At 46.3% G+C, this 15706-nt stretch overlaps 1 protein-coding gene across 1 annotated transcript; it reads right to left on the bottom strand.

The window, feature by feature from the left end:
- Nucleotides 1-10169: 10169 nt before the first annotated feature.
- Nucleotides 10170-15529, bottom strand: ELK1 (ETS transcription factor ELK1). Its single transcript, XM_004376888.2, has 5 exons — nucleotides 15238-15529; nucleotides 12852-13319; nucleotides 11782-12201; nucleotides 11043-11144; nucleotides 10170-10956 (listed from the first exon to the last, which is right to left on the bottom strand). The coding sequence occupies exons 1-5, from the start codon at nucleotides 15445-15447 to the stop codon at nucleotides 10858-10860; spliced, it is 1299 nt and encodes a 432-aa protein (XP_004376945.1). The 5' UTR covers nucleotides 15448-15529; the 3' UTR covers nucleotides 10170-10857.
- Between the last annotated feature and the right edge of the window lie 177 nt (nucleotides 15530-15706).

Here is a 15706-nt window from a genome sequence, read left to right as displayed (position 1 = left end):
AAAGGGGAACCAGGCTGTAGGAGGAACTGGGAGGGCAAAGGGCAAGAGGGGGTAGCGAAGGGTGTTATGCAGACATCTTCAGCTCTGATCTCTCCCCCATCCCCTCTGCCACTGAGCCTCCTCCTCTACTCTCTCACCCAATTTCCTGAGTCATTCTCAGTCCTGTTTTGTTTGTCACTGTATCCCCAGCACCTCACCCCCTGCGTAGCAATCCTTCGGTGCTCAATCAATTCTTCCCCGGCAAATTCTTCCTGAGAAGAAATGGGGCATAGGGATTTGGAGCAAGACAAACTTCCTAGCTGCGTGACTTTGGGCAAGTCACTTAAACCTCTCTGAGTCTCAGTTTCCCTATTTGTAAAATGCATAATCTCTACCACAATAACAGGGTCAATCTTATGGGTTGTTGAACAAGGTTGAAGTGCTCAGTGTGTCCCTTCTCAAGGGGTGGAGGGGGCATGGAGGTAATTGCTTCATCCTCCATCCTGACTTAACCTCTAGCCCTCCTATTTCCTGATACAATAGTTGTGGTGGGGAAGTCAACACACGGAAGTGAGAAAGGGAAGTAACAGGACTCTGTGGGGAAAAGGATTCAGAAAGAGTGAATCGGGGATATGTACTGCTCCAGGGGATCAGCTGGGGCCACCTTCAGGGTCTGGGGAGGGGTAGTTGGGAGACAACTTGTTCTGTCATGTTCCAGCAGAGTAACCTCGGGCAAGTAACACTCCCCTATTTGTGCCTCAGTTTCCTCCTCTGTAAAATATGCACACCAACAACACCTACATCATAGGGTTTGTTGCAAGGATTAGGAGTTAAGATTTTAAAAAATGCTTAGAGCAGTGCCTGGCATATAATAGGCGCTCTGTGTTTGTTAAATAAATTCATTCAACAGACATTTACTGAGCACCTATTCGGTGCCAGATGCTGTTGTAGGCATTGGACAGAGCAGAGAACAAGAGAGACAAAAATTCTGGCCCTTGAATTCTAAAAGAGGAGATGGATAATAAATGTCACCTCCCTCATGGAGGCCTTCCCCAACTACCCTTCTAATATGGCACCCCTGTCACTCTCTAGTTCAGTGGCTCTCAAACCTTAGTGTGCATCAGAATCACCTGGAGGGCTTGTTGAATCACAGATTGCTAGACTACACCTCAGTGTTTCTGATTCATTAGGTGTGGAGTGGGGCTCAAGAATTCAGTTCTGAAGCTACTGGTCCGGGGACCACACTTTGAAAACCACTGTCTATTTGTGAGTCTCATTTAGACAAAACAATTCTACATGTTCCATATTTTAATGTTAATAATGAATTCCTCTTCAGCCCATTTTCCGTGCAGTTAAAACTGAGCTCCACAGACTTGCTGTTTCTTTTTACAAGCCCTAATGAGTGAAAAGGAGCCCTGGTGGCACAGTGGTTAAGCACTCGGCTGCTAACCAAAGGTCGGTGGTTTGAACTCACCAGCCACTCCGTATTAGGAAGATGTGGCAATCTCCTTCTGTAAAGATTACAGCCTTGGAAACCCTACGGGGCAGTTCTACTCTGTCCTATAGGGTCGGTATGAGTTGCAACTGACTTGACGGCAACAGGTTTGGTTTTGTTAATGAGTGAAAGAAACTCTAGAGCCCACTTTAAAAACAGGAATCTTTTTAATTAACAAAAAGGAGGCTAAGAAAGACGTGAAGGCAATGTCTCATTTCCCCTGCATTCATGGAGGGAGAAATGCCATTCTGCAAATTAAAACAAGATAAAATAATTTGATTTGGTCAGGTGTTAAAAGAGAATTTTTCTCAAGAGTATCAGTCTTGTTTTTATGGGTGATAAGGTGTGTATTGGTATTCATATCCGTTACAGACGTACTGTTCTCTAATAATATAAGCCTGTCTTTGAAAGTGTGAGTTTCTCACACACACACACACACACACACACACACACACACACACACACACAATCTCCATCGTTCATACCCCTTCTCACTCAACGAACAAAGGGGTCTTGTTAAAGTTCGAAGACTTCAGCCATCAGTGCTGTGTTATCCTGTGAAAACAGACTCCAAAGAAACCTGTAATTCTGCTTGGCTGCTTTACTTAATCACCTGTTGCTCTGATAATAATGTTATAATTAATAATTCCTGTTCCTAAACTGCTTAAATACTCATAGGATTCCCTGTGGAAGAGGACTGCTGGCACTTCAGTCTTCTCCCACAGTTGTTTAGACAATAAAATGACTACAGCTTTCTTATTTAAACACAGAGTGAGAGAGTTGTCTCATTTAATTATTGCATCAAAGCAAACCAAACCAAACCAGTTACTGTCAAGTTGATTCCAACTCATGCTGAGCCCATGTGTCAGAGTAGAACTGTGCTCCATAGGGTTTTCAATGGATGATTTTTCAGAAGTACATTGCCAGCCTTTCTTTCGAAGCACGTCTGGGTGGACTTGAATGGCCAACCTTTTGGCTAGTAGCTGAGCATGTTAACCCTTTTGCACCACTCAGGGACCTCCCAACTATTGCATCACTACCTGATATTACATATTTATCTGTTTCTTGTCTCTCTCACTAAAATATCAGCTCTACAAGGGCAGGGATTTTTGACTGGTTTGTTAACTGCTACATTTGCAGCGTCTAGACCAGCACCAGCATACAGTAGGCTCTCAATAAATGTCTTCTGAATGACCAAATAAAACTTTAGAGATTCTGATCTGTGCTAAGAGCAACAGTCTGGGCTGGAGGTAAAAAATGTGGGCATCATCAGAGGATAAGTAGTATTTCAAGTCCTGGGATTGGATGAGAAGGGAGCTTGAGGTAAAGCTCCAGGGAACCCCAACATTTAAGTTTTGGAGAACTGGAAGAAGCTAGCCCAGGGGCCTGAGGAGGAGGGGTAAGGGAAGGAAGAAGACAAACAGGAGAGTTTTTCTCCTAGGCCGGGCACATTCAATTGGTGGTCTCTCATACACTGTCTCATTCAGTCTCAGTCATTTTCTCTCATTTTTTTTACCTACACAAACACAATTCTGAATTTATAGCCTCTACTATAGTCTCTCACAAACGGCTTCACATACATACTCAATCACACAGTCTCTCAGACACTCTCTCAGGCAGTTATTTTCTCTGTCACTGACTCACAGTCTTACTACAGTCTCCCACTAACAGTTTCACACAATCATAACAGCTCATAGCCTGTCTCATTTGGTCAGTCTCACCAGTTATTCACATACACACACAGTCACATACATAAATACAGTCCTGATTTACAGTCACCACTAGCCTCTCATGAAGTTCCTCACACCCACACAATCGCCATCTCTCATACCCTTCTCATTCAAGCCACTTTTTCACACACCACAGTCCCTGATTACAGCCTCTCCCAGTCTCCTATGAAGTTTCACACACATACACAATCATAGTCTCAAACACTCAGTCAGCTAGTCTCACATTTCTTCTCAATCAGCTCCCAACATACCCAGTCATTGATTTCTAGCCTTTACTAAAGTCTCTTACCAAGTTTTATGCATACCCACAGTTTCTTACACATTCTCTCACCTATTCAGTCACACCATTACTTTCCCTCAGTCAGCTTCTGACTCACTAATTCACTGTCACTAATTCACAATCACTGTCTCTCAATAACAGCGGCATACACACAATCATTACTCTCTCACACCCCATCTTAGCCATTCACTCCATCATTTTCTCCATAGTCAGCTTATCACATACACACAAACAGCTGCACAAACGGTTTCAACCACTCATTTAGTCCCAGCTACTTTGTTTGGAAACCCTGGTGGCATAGTGGTTAAGAGCTATGGCTGCTAAGCAAAAGGTCAGCAGTTTGAATCCACCAGGCGCTCCCTGGAAACTCTATGGGGCAGTTCTACTCTGTCCTATAGGGTCGCTATGAGTTAGAATCCACTCGACGGCAATGGGTTTTTTGGTATTTTCTGTTTCTTCAAGTTTTTACAGACATTTTTAAAGTCTCATGAAGTTTCACACACAATCAGTCTCTGTCTCACTTGTTTCCTCTCATATTTTTCCTCACACGCAAACGCAATCTATGCTTTACAGCCTCTGTGACAGTCTCTCATGATCAGTCTCGCATACACAATTACAGCCTCTCAGACACTGTCTCAGCCATCCAGTCTCAGTCATTTTTCCCTCACAGTCACCTTCTCACATACTTCATATCTGATCTACAGCTCCTGCTACAGTCTGGGGTCGCTGGGTGGTACAAATGGTTAATGTGCTCGGCAGCTAAACGAAAGCCTGGAGCCCACCCTGAAGTGCCTCAAAAGAAAGGCTTGGCGATCTACTTCTGAAAAATCAGCCACTGAAAGCCCAATGGAGCACAGTTTTACTCTGACACACATGGGGTCACCATGAGTTGGAGTCAAGTTGATGGCAACTGGTTTATAGACGGCAGTGGTAGCTCAGTGCTAAAATTCTCACCTTCCATGCAGGAGACTGAGGTTTGATTCCCAGCCAATGCACCTCATCATGCTCAGCCACCACCCGTCTGTCAGTGGAGGTTTGCGTGTTGCTATGATGCTGACAGGTTTCAGCGGAGCTTCCAGACTAAGATGGATTAGGAAGAAAGGCCTGGCAATCTACTTCTGAAAAAGAGTCAATGAAAATCCTATGGATCACAAGGGTCTAATCTGAAACCAATCATGGGGATGACACAGAACTGGGCAGCGTTTTGTTCTGTTGTGTATTGGCTCACCATGAGTTGGGGCTGACTCAACAGTGTTGTAGCTGCCGTCAAGTTGGTTCTGACTCATACTGACCCTATGTACAACAGAACAAAACACTGCCCAGTCCTGTGTCACCCTCACAATCCTTGTTATGCTTGAGCCCACTGTTGCAGCCAATGTGTCAGTCCATCTCATTGAGGGTCTTCCTCTTTTGCCCTGACCCTGTACTTTACCAAGCATGATGTCCTTCTCCAGGGACTGGTCCCTCCTGATAACATGCTCAAAGTACGTGAGACGAAGTCTCGCCATCCTTGTCTCTAAGGAACATTCGGGCTGTACTTCTTGCAAGACAGATTTGTTCATTCTTTTGGCAGTTCATGGTATATTCAATATTCTTTGCGAACACCATAATTCAAAGGCGTCAATTCTTCCTTATTCATTGTCCAGCTTTCTCATGCATATGAAGCAATTGAAAATATAATGGCTTGGGTCAGGTGCAACTTAGTCATTAAAGTGACATCTTTGCTTTTAACACTTGAAAGAGGTCTTTTGCAGCAGACTTGCCCAGTGCAATGCGTCGTTTGATTTCTTGACTGCTGCTTCCATGGGTGTTGATTGTGGATCCAAGCAAAATGAAATCCTTGACAACTTCAATCTTGTCTCCGTTTATCATGATGTTGCTTATTGGTCCAGTTGTGAGGATTTTTTTTTCTTGTGCCCCTCACTCTGCATATCCATTTATTCTGTATCCAGTGGCCTAAAGAATTTATCCACCAGGTATACAACAGGGCCGTGGCAAAGAAGTTTCAGAAGAGGACAGGAAGAAGACAACAGAAGCTTGTGTGGAACTTTAGAAGTGCTCATCATGGAAGTCGATTTAACTGCTCACCCTGGGAGGTAGTTATGTCACATTGGAAGGCCATCGGCAGAGCAAGGATTAGAATCTTGAACTCTTACTCCCTGTACAGTGCTCCTCATCCCTCACCCTGTGTCAGAGATCAAACCTGGTTTCAAGCACAGTTGAAACTTCTGGAGTGGGCTTGAGGGTTCTGGCACCAGGGGCATCTTGCTGTCAGTACTGCTCTAAGAACTCTCCTCTGTCACAATCCTGAATCCAAGCCTGACTAGAAACTGGGTGGCTGCCTCAGTAATTGCCTTGCCCCTGGGTCACCGCAGACCAACAACCTGCCTTCTCTTGCCAGTGTCTGTCTCCGTCACCCTGCAGGAGGACATCCGCCCACCAGTCTATCAACAGAGTCACACATCTGAATCCCTGCTTAGGTCTATGTTGTGAGCCAGCTTCAGGAGTTCTTAGTTCAATCACTCTTTTGGCATTGCTTTTTTTCCCTAAAAAATAAATTATCTATCATAAATATTATATTCGTGACAAAACACATTAAGCATTAAGGAGAAATAAAATTCCTATCTTCCTTTCTTGACTGATTTTTCTTTTTGTAATATGATCCCATTTATTATTTATTTACTGTTTATTGCACTTTAGGTTAAAGTTTACAGCCCAAGTTAATTTCTCATTCAAAAATTTATACACGTTGTTTTGTGACATTAGCTGCAATCCCCACAATGTGACAGCACACTCCCTCTTTCCACTCCAGGTTCCCTGTGTCCATTCAACCAGTTCCTGTCCCCTTCCTGCCTTTTCAACCTGCTTTTGGACAGGAGCTGCCCATTTGGTCTCGTATATCTGATTGAACTAAGAAGCACATTCCCCGTGTATTATTTTTTGTTTTATAGTCCTGTCTAATCTAATCTTTGTCTGAAGAGTGGGCTTTAGGAATGGTTTCAGTTCTGGGTTAACAGTGTGTCTGGGGGCCACGGTCTTGGGGGTTCCTCCAGTCTCTGTCAGACCATTAAGTCTGGTCTTTTTACATGAATTTGAGTTCTGTTCTACATTTTTCTCCTGCTCTGTCCGGGACTATCTGTTGTGTTCCCTGTCAGGGCAGTCATTGGTGGTAGCCAGGCACCATCTAGTTCTTCTGGTCTTAAGCTGGTGGAGTCTCTGGTTAATTTGTTCCTTTAGTCCCAGTTGTCAGGATTTTTGTTTTATGTTGAGGTGCAATCCATACTGAAAGCTGTAGTCTTTGATCTTCATCCATGCTTAAAGTCCTCTTCACTTTCAGCAAGCAAGGTTGTGTCACCTGCACACCGCAGGTTGTTAGTAAGTCTTCCTCCAATCCTGATGCCCCATTCTTCTTCACAGAGTCCAGCTTCTCGGATTATTTGCTCAGCATACAGATCGAATAAGTATGGTGAAAGGATACAGCCCTGATGCACACCTTTCCTCACTTTAAACCACGCAGTATCCCCTTGTTCTATTCAAATGACTGCTTATTGGTCTATGTACAGGTTCCTGATGAGCACAATTAAGTGTTCTGGAATTCCCATTCTTCGCAATGTTATCCATAATTTGTTATGATCCACACAGTTGAATGCCTTTGCATAGTCAATAAAACACAGGTAAACATCTTTCTGGTGTTCTCTGCTTTCAGCCAAGATCCATCTGACATCAGCAATGATATCCCTCTTTCCACATCCTCTTCTGAATCCGGCTTGAATTTCTGGCAGTTCCCTGTTGATGGACTGCTGCAATCACTTTTGAATGATCTGCAGCAAAATTTTACTTGTGTGTGGCCCTGGTGGTGCAGTGGTTAAGAGTTCGGCTGCTAACCAAAAAGGTCGACAGTTCGAATCCACCAGCCGCTCCCTGGAAACCCTATGGGGCAGTTCTACTCTGTCCTATAGGGTTGCTATGAATCAGAATCGACTTGACGGCAATGGGTTTGGTTTGGTGATATTAATGATATTGTTCGATAATTTCTGCATTCTGCTGGATTACCTTTCTTTGGAATGGGCACAAGTATGGATCTCTTCCAGTTGGTTGGCCAGGTAGTAGCTGTCTTCCAAATTTCTTGGCATGGACAAGTGAGCACCTCCAGCACTGCATCCGTTTGTTGAAACATCTCAGTTGCTATTCCGTCAATTCCTGGAGCCTAGTTTTTTGCCAATGTCTTCAGTACAGCTTGGACCTCTTCCTTCAGTGCCATCAGTTCTTGATCATATGCTACCTCCTGAAATGGTTGAATGTCAACCAATTCTTTTTGATACAGTGACTCTGTGCATTCCTTCCATCTTCTTTAGATCCTTCCAGCATCATTTAATATTTTCCCTGTAGAATCTTTCAATATTGCAGCTTGAGGCTTGAATTTTTTCTTCAGTTCTTTCAGCTTGAGGAACGTCGAGCGTGTTCTTCCCTTTTGGTTTTCTAACTCCAGGTCTTTGCACATTTCATTATAATACTTTACTCTGTCTTCTTGAGCTGCCCTTGGAAATCTTCTGTTCAGCTATACTTTACTTTGTCTTCTCGAGCTGCACTTCGAAATCTTCTGCTCAGCTATAGGGTCGCTATTAGTTGGAATCGACTAAACAGCAATGGGTTTGTTTTTTTCGGGACTCAGCAGCTAACAACAACTACTTTTACAGTCTACCCAACAGATTCACACTCCCCTCACGCACACAATTCCATTTAGTCTTAGGTCATCTTCCTCAGTCAGCTGTGGCTGTACACAGTCATTCATTTACAACTGCTATGATAGTACCTTACGAAGTTTCAAACACACAACCACATTTCCTCTCACAGTCTGCTTCACATCCTCTCCGAGTAACAATCTCATAAGCTGTTCCAGCCATTCATTCAGTCCCAGCCATTTTCTGTTTCCTCCCATATACAAAGTAAGTTACTGACTTACAGTTACCAGTACCGTCATGAAGTTTCTCACACATACACATCATGTGGTCTCTCGGTGTCTCATTCACACAGTCTCATTTTCTCGGTTTTCCACAAACATACAATTTACAGTTTAGTTTCTTATGAAATGTTTTATATACCTCACATTCTCAGATACTGTCTCAGTCACTAGTTTTCTCTCACACAGTCAGCTTCTCATATGCATGCCCATACACAGAGTTGTTGACTTCCAGTTGTTGTTACTTACAGTCTCTTGCACTGTTTCCGCCGCTCAGTTTCACCATCATTTCCCCTCACTTTCTCATATATAGTCACTGAATCTGTTGGGAGAGCCTATAGTAGTAACCGTAAATCAATTTGCCACTAGTCTTCCAGTTTCACACACATACATGGCACAGTTATAGTCTCTCATACTCTCCAGTCACAGGTATTTTTTCTGTTTCTCACATACACAGTCTTTACTACTGTCTCTCATGAACAGTTTTCATACACACAATCACACATTCCATATGTTGTGTCTTGGTCACCCACTTAGCCTCATAGCTATTTTCTCTCATATAATCAACTTCTCACACATGCACTCCTATTACTTTGGCTGTTACTACAGCCTCGCATGAACAGTTTCACACATAGTCCATCTCTAAGCACTGTTACCTTCTTACATACAGTGAAGTTTCTCACCTATACATAACTCCCTACAACCTCTAACACAGATTCATGCCCAGTTTCTTATGCATTGTTTCAGTCACTCAGTCCGTCTTGCTCACTATCAGCTTGTCAAAAAGTGACTGATTTACAGTAGCTCTTGCCTTCTCATAAACATTATTTCATACACACCATCACAATTTCTTGTACAGCATCTTAATCATTCATTTTTCACAGACACAAAGTCAAAAATCTGTGGTCACAACTTCTAAATTTCACACACACACACACACACAGCTTACCACACAGCTTCTTTCTCACACACATGGTTGCCAATTTGTAGTCTCTATAATTTTTGACACATACCATCACACCATTTGTCTCACAAGTAATCGCTGCCTCACACTTACCACCTTCCACACAAAGTCATGTCTGTCACACTCAGTCCTGATGACATCGCGGAAAAAAATGCCAGCAGCCTCCAGCATCACCTTTAAAAATATATATTTACAGGAACAACTCCCCATTCTCTGGCACTCTTAGAAAAAAAGATCCATTTTGGGGAAGTAAAACAGTGGAGACAGGCATAGCACCGTCCCCCAAATCACCAACCCCCAGGTCTCCAGGCCTGGGCTGGGCCTTTGATGTCAGGAAGCGAGCCCAGGAGTCTTTTGAACCCACCCTCTCCAGCCTTGAATTGACACAGGACAGGCTTTATGTCCCCCATTCCTCCCTCCCAACTCCAGGGACGCTTAAAGGGTCCTTCATACCTGCCCGCAGGAAATTGGGGGGCTGGGAGGGAGGGAACTGAAATACATGTTTGGTATCAAAAATAAACACTTGGGGGTGGCAGGAAGATCCCCCAAATCCCTTCCTTCCCACCCACCCCCATCTCAGATACAGGAAGAGATGCCCCCTCTCCCTTATTGAAAAGCCCTGTTTAAAAATAGATTATACTATCAAAATGGCTGGGGGTGGGGGGACAGGGAGATCTGGAGTACTGGCTGGAGGGGCTCCCCCAGACGGGAACCACCCCCCCAAAACCCTCCTTTGGGAGGTAACAGGCAGGACCCCAGGGAGTTTGGCAGACAAAGGAATGGCTTCTCAGGGGGGAGAAGAGCAAAGGGGGCGTTCCTCCCTCACCAAAAAGTTGGTTGAAAAAAGGACAAGCTGTCTGAAAGAAAGGTTGGAGAGGTAAAAAGTTCTATTCCAAGGGTGTGAGTCTTCCTTGGCCAAGACTCCCAAACTGTTAAACGGTGCAGAATTCTTCCTAGACCTTTGGGTATGTCCAGGAACAAGAAAATAAATCAACCTAGCTCTTCTACCCACCTAAAAAGGAGACAAGGCTCCCACATCTCCCCAAGGGCTAGCTGAGAAATAAATAAAGAAATGCTCTTCTCATGCCAGACCCTGATTGTCTCATCTTGGGGGAAAAATGTAGAGATGGGGAAGATGTCCTCACCAACCCCCTAAAAGGGAGGGCCAGACTCCTCCCAATGGCCTTCAAAAAATAAATAAATAAACCGTCCCTACCACTGAAGTAGAAGACGAGTAAGGGCGGCCACTGGGGGGCTGACGAAGAAGTTGTGCTTTCTGCGTGTGTGTATAGGGGTAGGGGTTACTCAGATCCTTCTTCCCAAGAGTCCCCATCCCCAAACCAGAGCGTGAGTCTGTCAGTTGAATTGTTTCTTCTTGAGAAGGCTGGCTGGAGAGAAGATTGGGGGCATGAATGGAGTGACCCCAGCAGAGGGTGATGTTGGTGGTAGTCATGGCTTCTGGGGCCCTGGGGAGAGCACCACGGGGGTTGAAAGGCCGTCCACGCTGATGGAAGGAATGTGCACTTGGGCGCTGCCACTGGACGGAAACTGGGGGGCAGAAATAGGGAGAGGTCATAGATTAGGGTCATGCTAGGGTCTCTCACCCTCTCCAAGATGGGGGATAGGGACCCTACCTGGAAGGAGAGCTTGGCCGGGCTACGGGGTGCAATGGGACTCAGGGTGCTCCAGAAGTGAATGCTGGGGGGCAGCGAGCTGGGCGTCAGCAGCACCGGGGTCTGCGAGGAAGGGGTGGTTGGAGCTCAAGTGAGCAGAGGACAGGTATGGGAAGATGGAAGGGACTTGGTTCTAGTCCCACCACAGATTTTCCACTCAGATTCCTGAGGTTACTCCCCAAAACTCCACAAGCCTAAGCCATAACCACTAAGGCCTTGCCCGCAGGCATCTCTCAAACTTTACACAGACACCACCCCACACCTGCAACTCCTGAGAGCTCACCCCCAGTTCCAGAGACCTCATTTGGCAAGACCACCCATAAGACTTCCTCCACATGCTGCTCTCAAACCTCACAGTCACCATCCCAACAGGTCAGGCTCAACCTCCAACTCTCATGCCCCATCTGTAATACCTCACAGGAACCCCTTCACTAAGTCAAACCAAAAAGCCCTACTGAGGCTCCTTAAGCCCTGCTCCAACCCAGTAGTAGTTCCCACAGAGGCCTATCCTCCTGCATTGGGGTCTCTTTTGCCCTTCAATTAAATCAAGTCCTATCCCTGCTCGCTCCCTGGGTACTGCCCCCTCACAGGGAACCGAACTCGCGTTGGCCATCAGCCCAGTTCCTCTCCTCTCAGTTGCCCGCCACCTGCCAATCCCATTTGTCCAGGTCGTCAGCCCCGCCCCTTCGCAGGCACTCACCAATGTATGCGTCGGTAGCAGGGACGGTGTCAGTGCCGGCCCCGGAGCCTGCAGGCCAGAGCCAGTTCCTGATCCTGGAGTCCGTTCTGGTCCCGGCCCACCCAGCAAGCTCGGGCTGAGTGGAAGCTCCAAGTCCCGGGGCTTCCGGCCCTTCTGTGGCTGCACGATCTCTGTGCTGGAAGCTGTGGAAGATGCTAGGCCTGCCCCTTGAGTGGCCGTCTCCATAACGACCGCGGGAGGAATTTCCGGCCCAACCTTAGTGGCTTCCGGCACAAACCCCGCCTCCCCACTGGTCGCAGTTTTCAACTCTTCTTTGGGCCTGTCCACTTTCACTTCTGGGGGCAGTGGCCGGCCCAGCCCCGGTTCCACATTCATCTCCTCTGATTTCGGGTTCGGGGCCTCGGGCGGGGTCAGGATAACCTGGGAGAGGTGCGGGTGCAGAGGGGGCGCATAAGAACTCTTGGGGAGTAGCGAAGCTTTCTCCAGCGGGCCAACCATTGATTTCCCTTGGAATAAGGGACTTAGTCCTGGGGACGAGGCCTCCAACAGGTCGTGGGACTAGCGGGGCTTCCTCTGGGGCAAGTCCTCTAACTGGGGGCAGGGCAGCTGGGGCAAGACAATCTCATGGGGGTAGGACTCCCGGGGATACCTCCCTCGTTCGTTAAAGCAATGGTTCTCAAAAATTTGATTTATGGACTAGCAGCATCTACCTCATCTGGAAACTTGTTAAAAATGGAAGTTCTCAGGTCCCTCCCCAGACCCACTTAAACAGAAATGCTGGGGTTGGGGCCCAGCAATGATGAGTGCTAAAGTGTAAGAACTCATGCATTAAACAAATGTCCAGGGTACCTACTACATGCTGGGTAACTACTAAGTGTAGCACGTTTAACCTCCCTCTTCCTTCTCAGGACTTCCATAGCTCTCCTCCCCACCGCATTCTGCATTCTCCATTCTCCAATGGGACTTCTGGGTCCATCCTCCCACCCCATCTCCTCTAATAGGACTCAGGAATTGTACTTCCCTCCTTCTCACCCTCTCCTCTTACTGAATTTACAGATTCCAGTCCTCACCTGCAGAGGCAGGCCAGCCTCCTCTGCCTCCAGGCAAGCCTCCAAGGGGCTTGGACTGGTGCTACTGCTCCCTGAGGGGGGTGCTGCTGCTCCTGCAGAGGCGGTGTTGGGGAGCACCGAGGCAGGCCGAGGATGAGGGGGTGGCTGTGGCTGAGGCTGAGGCGGGGGCTGTGGCTGCAAGGACTGGATGGTGAAGGTGGAATAGAGGCCTGAGCGCATGTACTCGTTCCGGCTGCTGCGTGCCAAGCCGCCTGGGCCTGCCATTCCTGTGCCCTTGGGTGTGCCTGGCTTCCCCGAGGCAGAGTCCCCGGGGGCAACGTGTACAGCAGCAGGGGCCACATTTGCCACGGAGGAGGTGACAGACACCTCAGGCTGGGGCAGGCAGTCCTCAGTGGAGCACCCCGCGACCTCAGGGTATGACACAAACTTGTAAACGAACTTCTGGCCGCTCACCTTTCGGATGATGTTCTGGGAAGGGAGGAGAGGGGATACAGGGACTTAGAGGAAAGGGGCAGGATGGAGGGAAGGTGTGGATGCATGAGGAGGTGGTGGAAGGGGGCCTCTCTTCTCCTAGTGTCTTTCTTCCCACTCGCCCCTCTCCTGTCTTTTTATGTATATGCCCTCCCTCCTCATATGTTCCTCATTTCTGCCCATTTCGTATCTCACCCATCTCTTTAAATTTACAGCTACTTCCTTTTCCTCCTTCAGTCTCTTCCTCTTTCTTCACCTTCCCCAGATTCCCCTTTCTGTTTCCCTCCTCAGCCTCTCTGTTCTCTATTCTCCCCTCCACAATTATTTCTTTAGTTTACTGCCCTTCTCTCCTTTCCCTGTCTACCTTCCGTTTTCCTTCCCATCTATCTCCAAGTCTCCCTCTGTCACTCTTTGTCTCCATCTGTCTGTCTCCACCCTCCATCTCAGATACACACACAAGCCCCTCTTCACAATGGGGCCCATCTGGGGGAGTAGGTACAGGAGCAGGGTTTCTTCTGGCTTCAAGAACCAGGGGTGTCTGTGGGCTGACAGGGTCAGGCCTTGGGAGTGGCTGCCAAGACACAATTTTGGAGAACAGCTAATGCAATAAGATAGGAAAATGAAATAACTGATAATAAGTGTTGGAATTAATGTAGAAAAATGGGATGATGAGTTATTAATAGAGGATTATTTAAAGCTGTTGACATAGAACTGGAACAAGGAAAGGTCAGTAGAGAGGACATGGTGAGGAGTCCTCATTATTAAATACTGTTGTGGAGGTTTTAGCTAAAGCAATGAGAAAATGAAGTAACTGATAGCAATAGAACAAGAACATTAAAATACTGGAATAGATATTGGGGAGGGGGATCTCAAGGCTGGCCTTGGTGGGTCCCAGAGCATGTTTTCAGGACAGGTCTGGAGGGTCTCATGGGTGCTCTGGTGGTACCACAGAGCCTCGTTATTAATATTGTTTTGGAGGTTTAAGCTAAAGGAATAAAATATGAAAATGAAAAAATGCTATAAATATTAAGGGTGTGTAGCACAGGTCTAGGGCTGCTCTGGGGGGGCACAAGGAACCTGGGGGATGCTGGAGCACTCTGGAAGGGTTCTTAATGCTAGTCAGGTATGTCACAGGGTGGGTTTGCGTTTCTCAGAAGAGGGATGAAAACAGATTCATATTGTTTTGGAGGTTTTAACCTAAGAAATAAGAAAATGAAACAACTGGTATAAATATCGACAGTACTGGTCTGAAAGTCTAAGAGGATAGGACGACGAATGTTTAAAAATTTAGCTGTAGGAATAAGATGATAAAATAACTGATACAAATATTAGGACAGACCAGTGCTACTATGAGAATACAAGAAGATGGCATGTAGAGATGGCATTAAATAGATATTCTTTTGGAGGTTTTAGCTAAAGGAATAAGAGAAGAAAATAAGTAATTGAAAAGTTCAGTATAATATAATATAATCATGGATGTTTTGATTCCAAGAATAAGCTTAGAACATAAAATAACTAGGGGAGCTCAGCACTGGTCCAGGGGTTCCAAAGCACAGAATGAGGAATGATCATTATTAATAGTGTTTTCAAAGTTTTGGCTATAGGAATAAGGCAAGAAAATTAAATGTTGTACAGGGTGTGGTGGGACAGCACTGCTCTGGGGATCTCAGATGATGGGGTAAGGAGGGTCAGTATTAATATTGCTATGAAGGGTTCAGTCAAAGCAGTAACACAAGAAAATAACTGATATAAATGTTTGGGGGCCCAGCATTGGTCTGAGGGTGCCAGAAGATGGGGTAAGAAATGGCAAATTTTAATACTGTTTTCAAAGTTATAGCTACAGCAATTAAAACAAGAAAATGAAATAACTGACAGAAATGTTGGGGATTACTAGCACTGGTATTAGAGACCTTACCTTGTCATAGTAGTACCGCAAGGCCCGGCTAAGCTTGTCATAATTCATGTTGGTCTTGTTCTTGCGCAGTCCCCATAGCCGGGCCACCTCCTCTGCATCCACCAGCTTGAACTCACCACCATCCCGTGAGGTCCAAGAGATGATATGGCCATTGCTTTGCTCTCTCAGCAGCTGCAGCAGAAACTGCCACAGCGTCACAGATGGGTCCATTGCTAGGGAAGCACTCACGCCATCCCAGGGGTCTGGAGGGCAGACAGCTCAGAGCTGAGAGGCTGTGGACACAAAAGGGGTAGAGGTCAGCAGGAAGAGGATTCCCTTCTTGCCATCTTGCCTCCATCTCTGTCCCCAAACCCCACTATCATTCCCTAAACACCCTCAAACTAAATTCTAAACTCCTCAGCCTGGCTTTGGATGATTCCTGTAATGGGATCATACTTCTGGGGACCTTGGGATGGTGTGAATGTATTTT

This window comes from Trichechus manatus, unplaced genomic scaffold (genome assembly GCF_000243295.1).
Source record: "Trichechus manatus latirostris isolate Lorelei unplaced genomic scaffold, TriManLat1.0 scaffold00046, whole genome shotgun sequence".
NCBI classification, from domain to species: Eukaryota; Metazoa; Chordata; class Mammalia; order Sirenia; family Trichechidae; genus Trichechus; species Trichechus manatus.
Note: the sequence above shows the minus strand (reverse complement) of the source record. Positions and strands in the feature narration are given on the sequence as shown.

Excerpts from the sequence above, each read along its gene's own strand:
- ELK1 (XM_004376888.2), bottom strand. The coding sequence starts at position 15,447 with ATGGACCCATCTGTGACGCTGTGGCAGTTTCTGCTGCAGCTGCTGAGA. Across the intron at positions 13,320-15,237 it reads TGCGGTACTACTATGACAAG|AACATCATCCGAAAGGTGAG; the intron begins GTAAGGTCTCTA and ends CTCCCTTCCCAG. Across the intron at positions 11,145-11,781 it reads TGCTACCGACGCATACATTG|ACCCCGGTGCTGCTGACGCC; the intron begins GTGAGTGCCTGC and ends CCTTCCTCGCAG.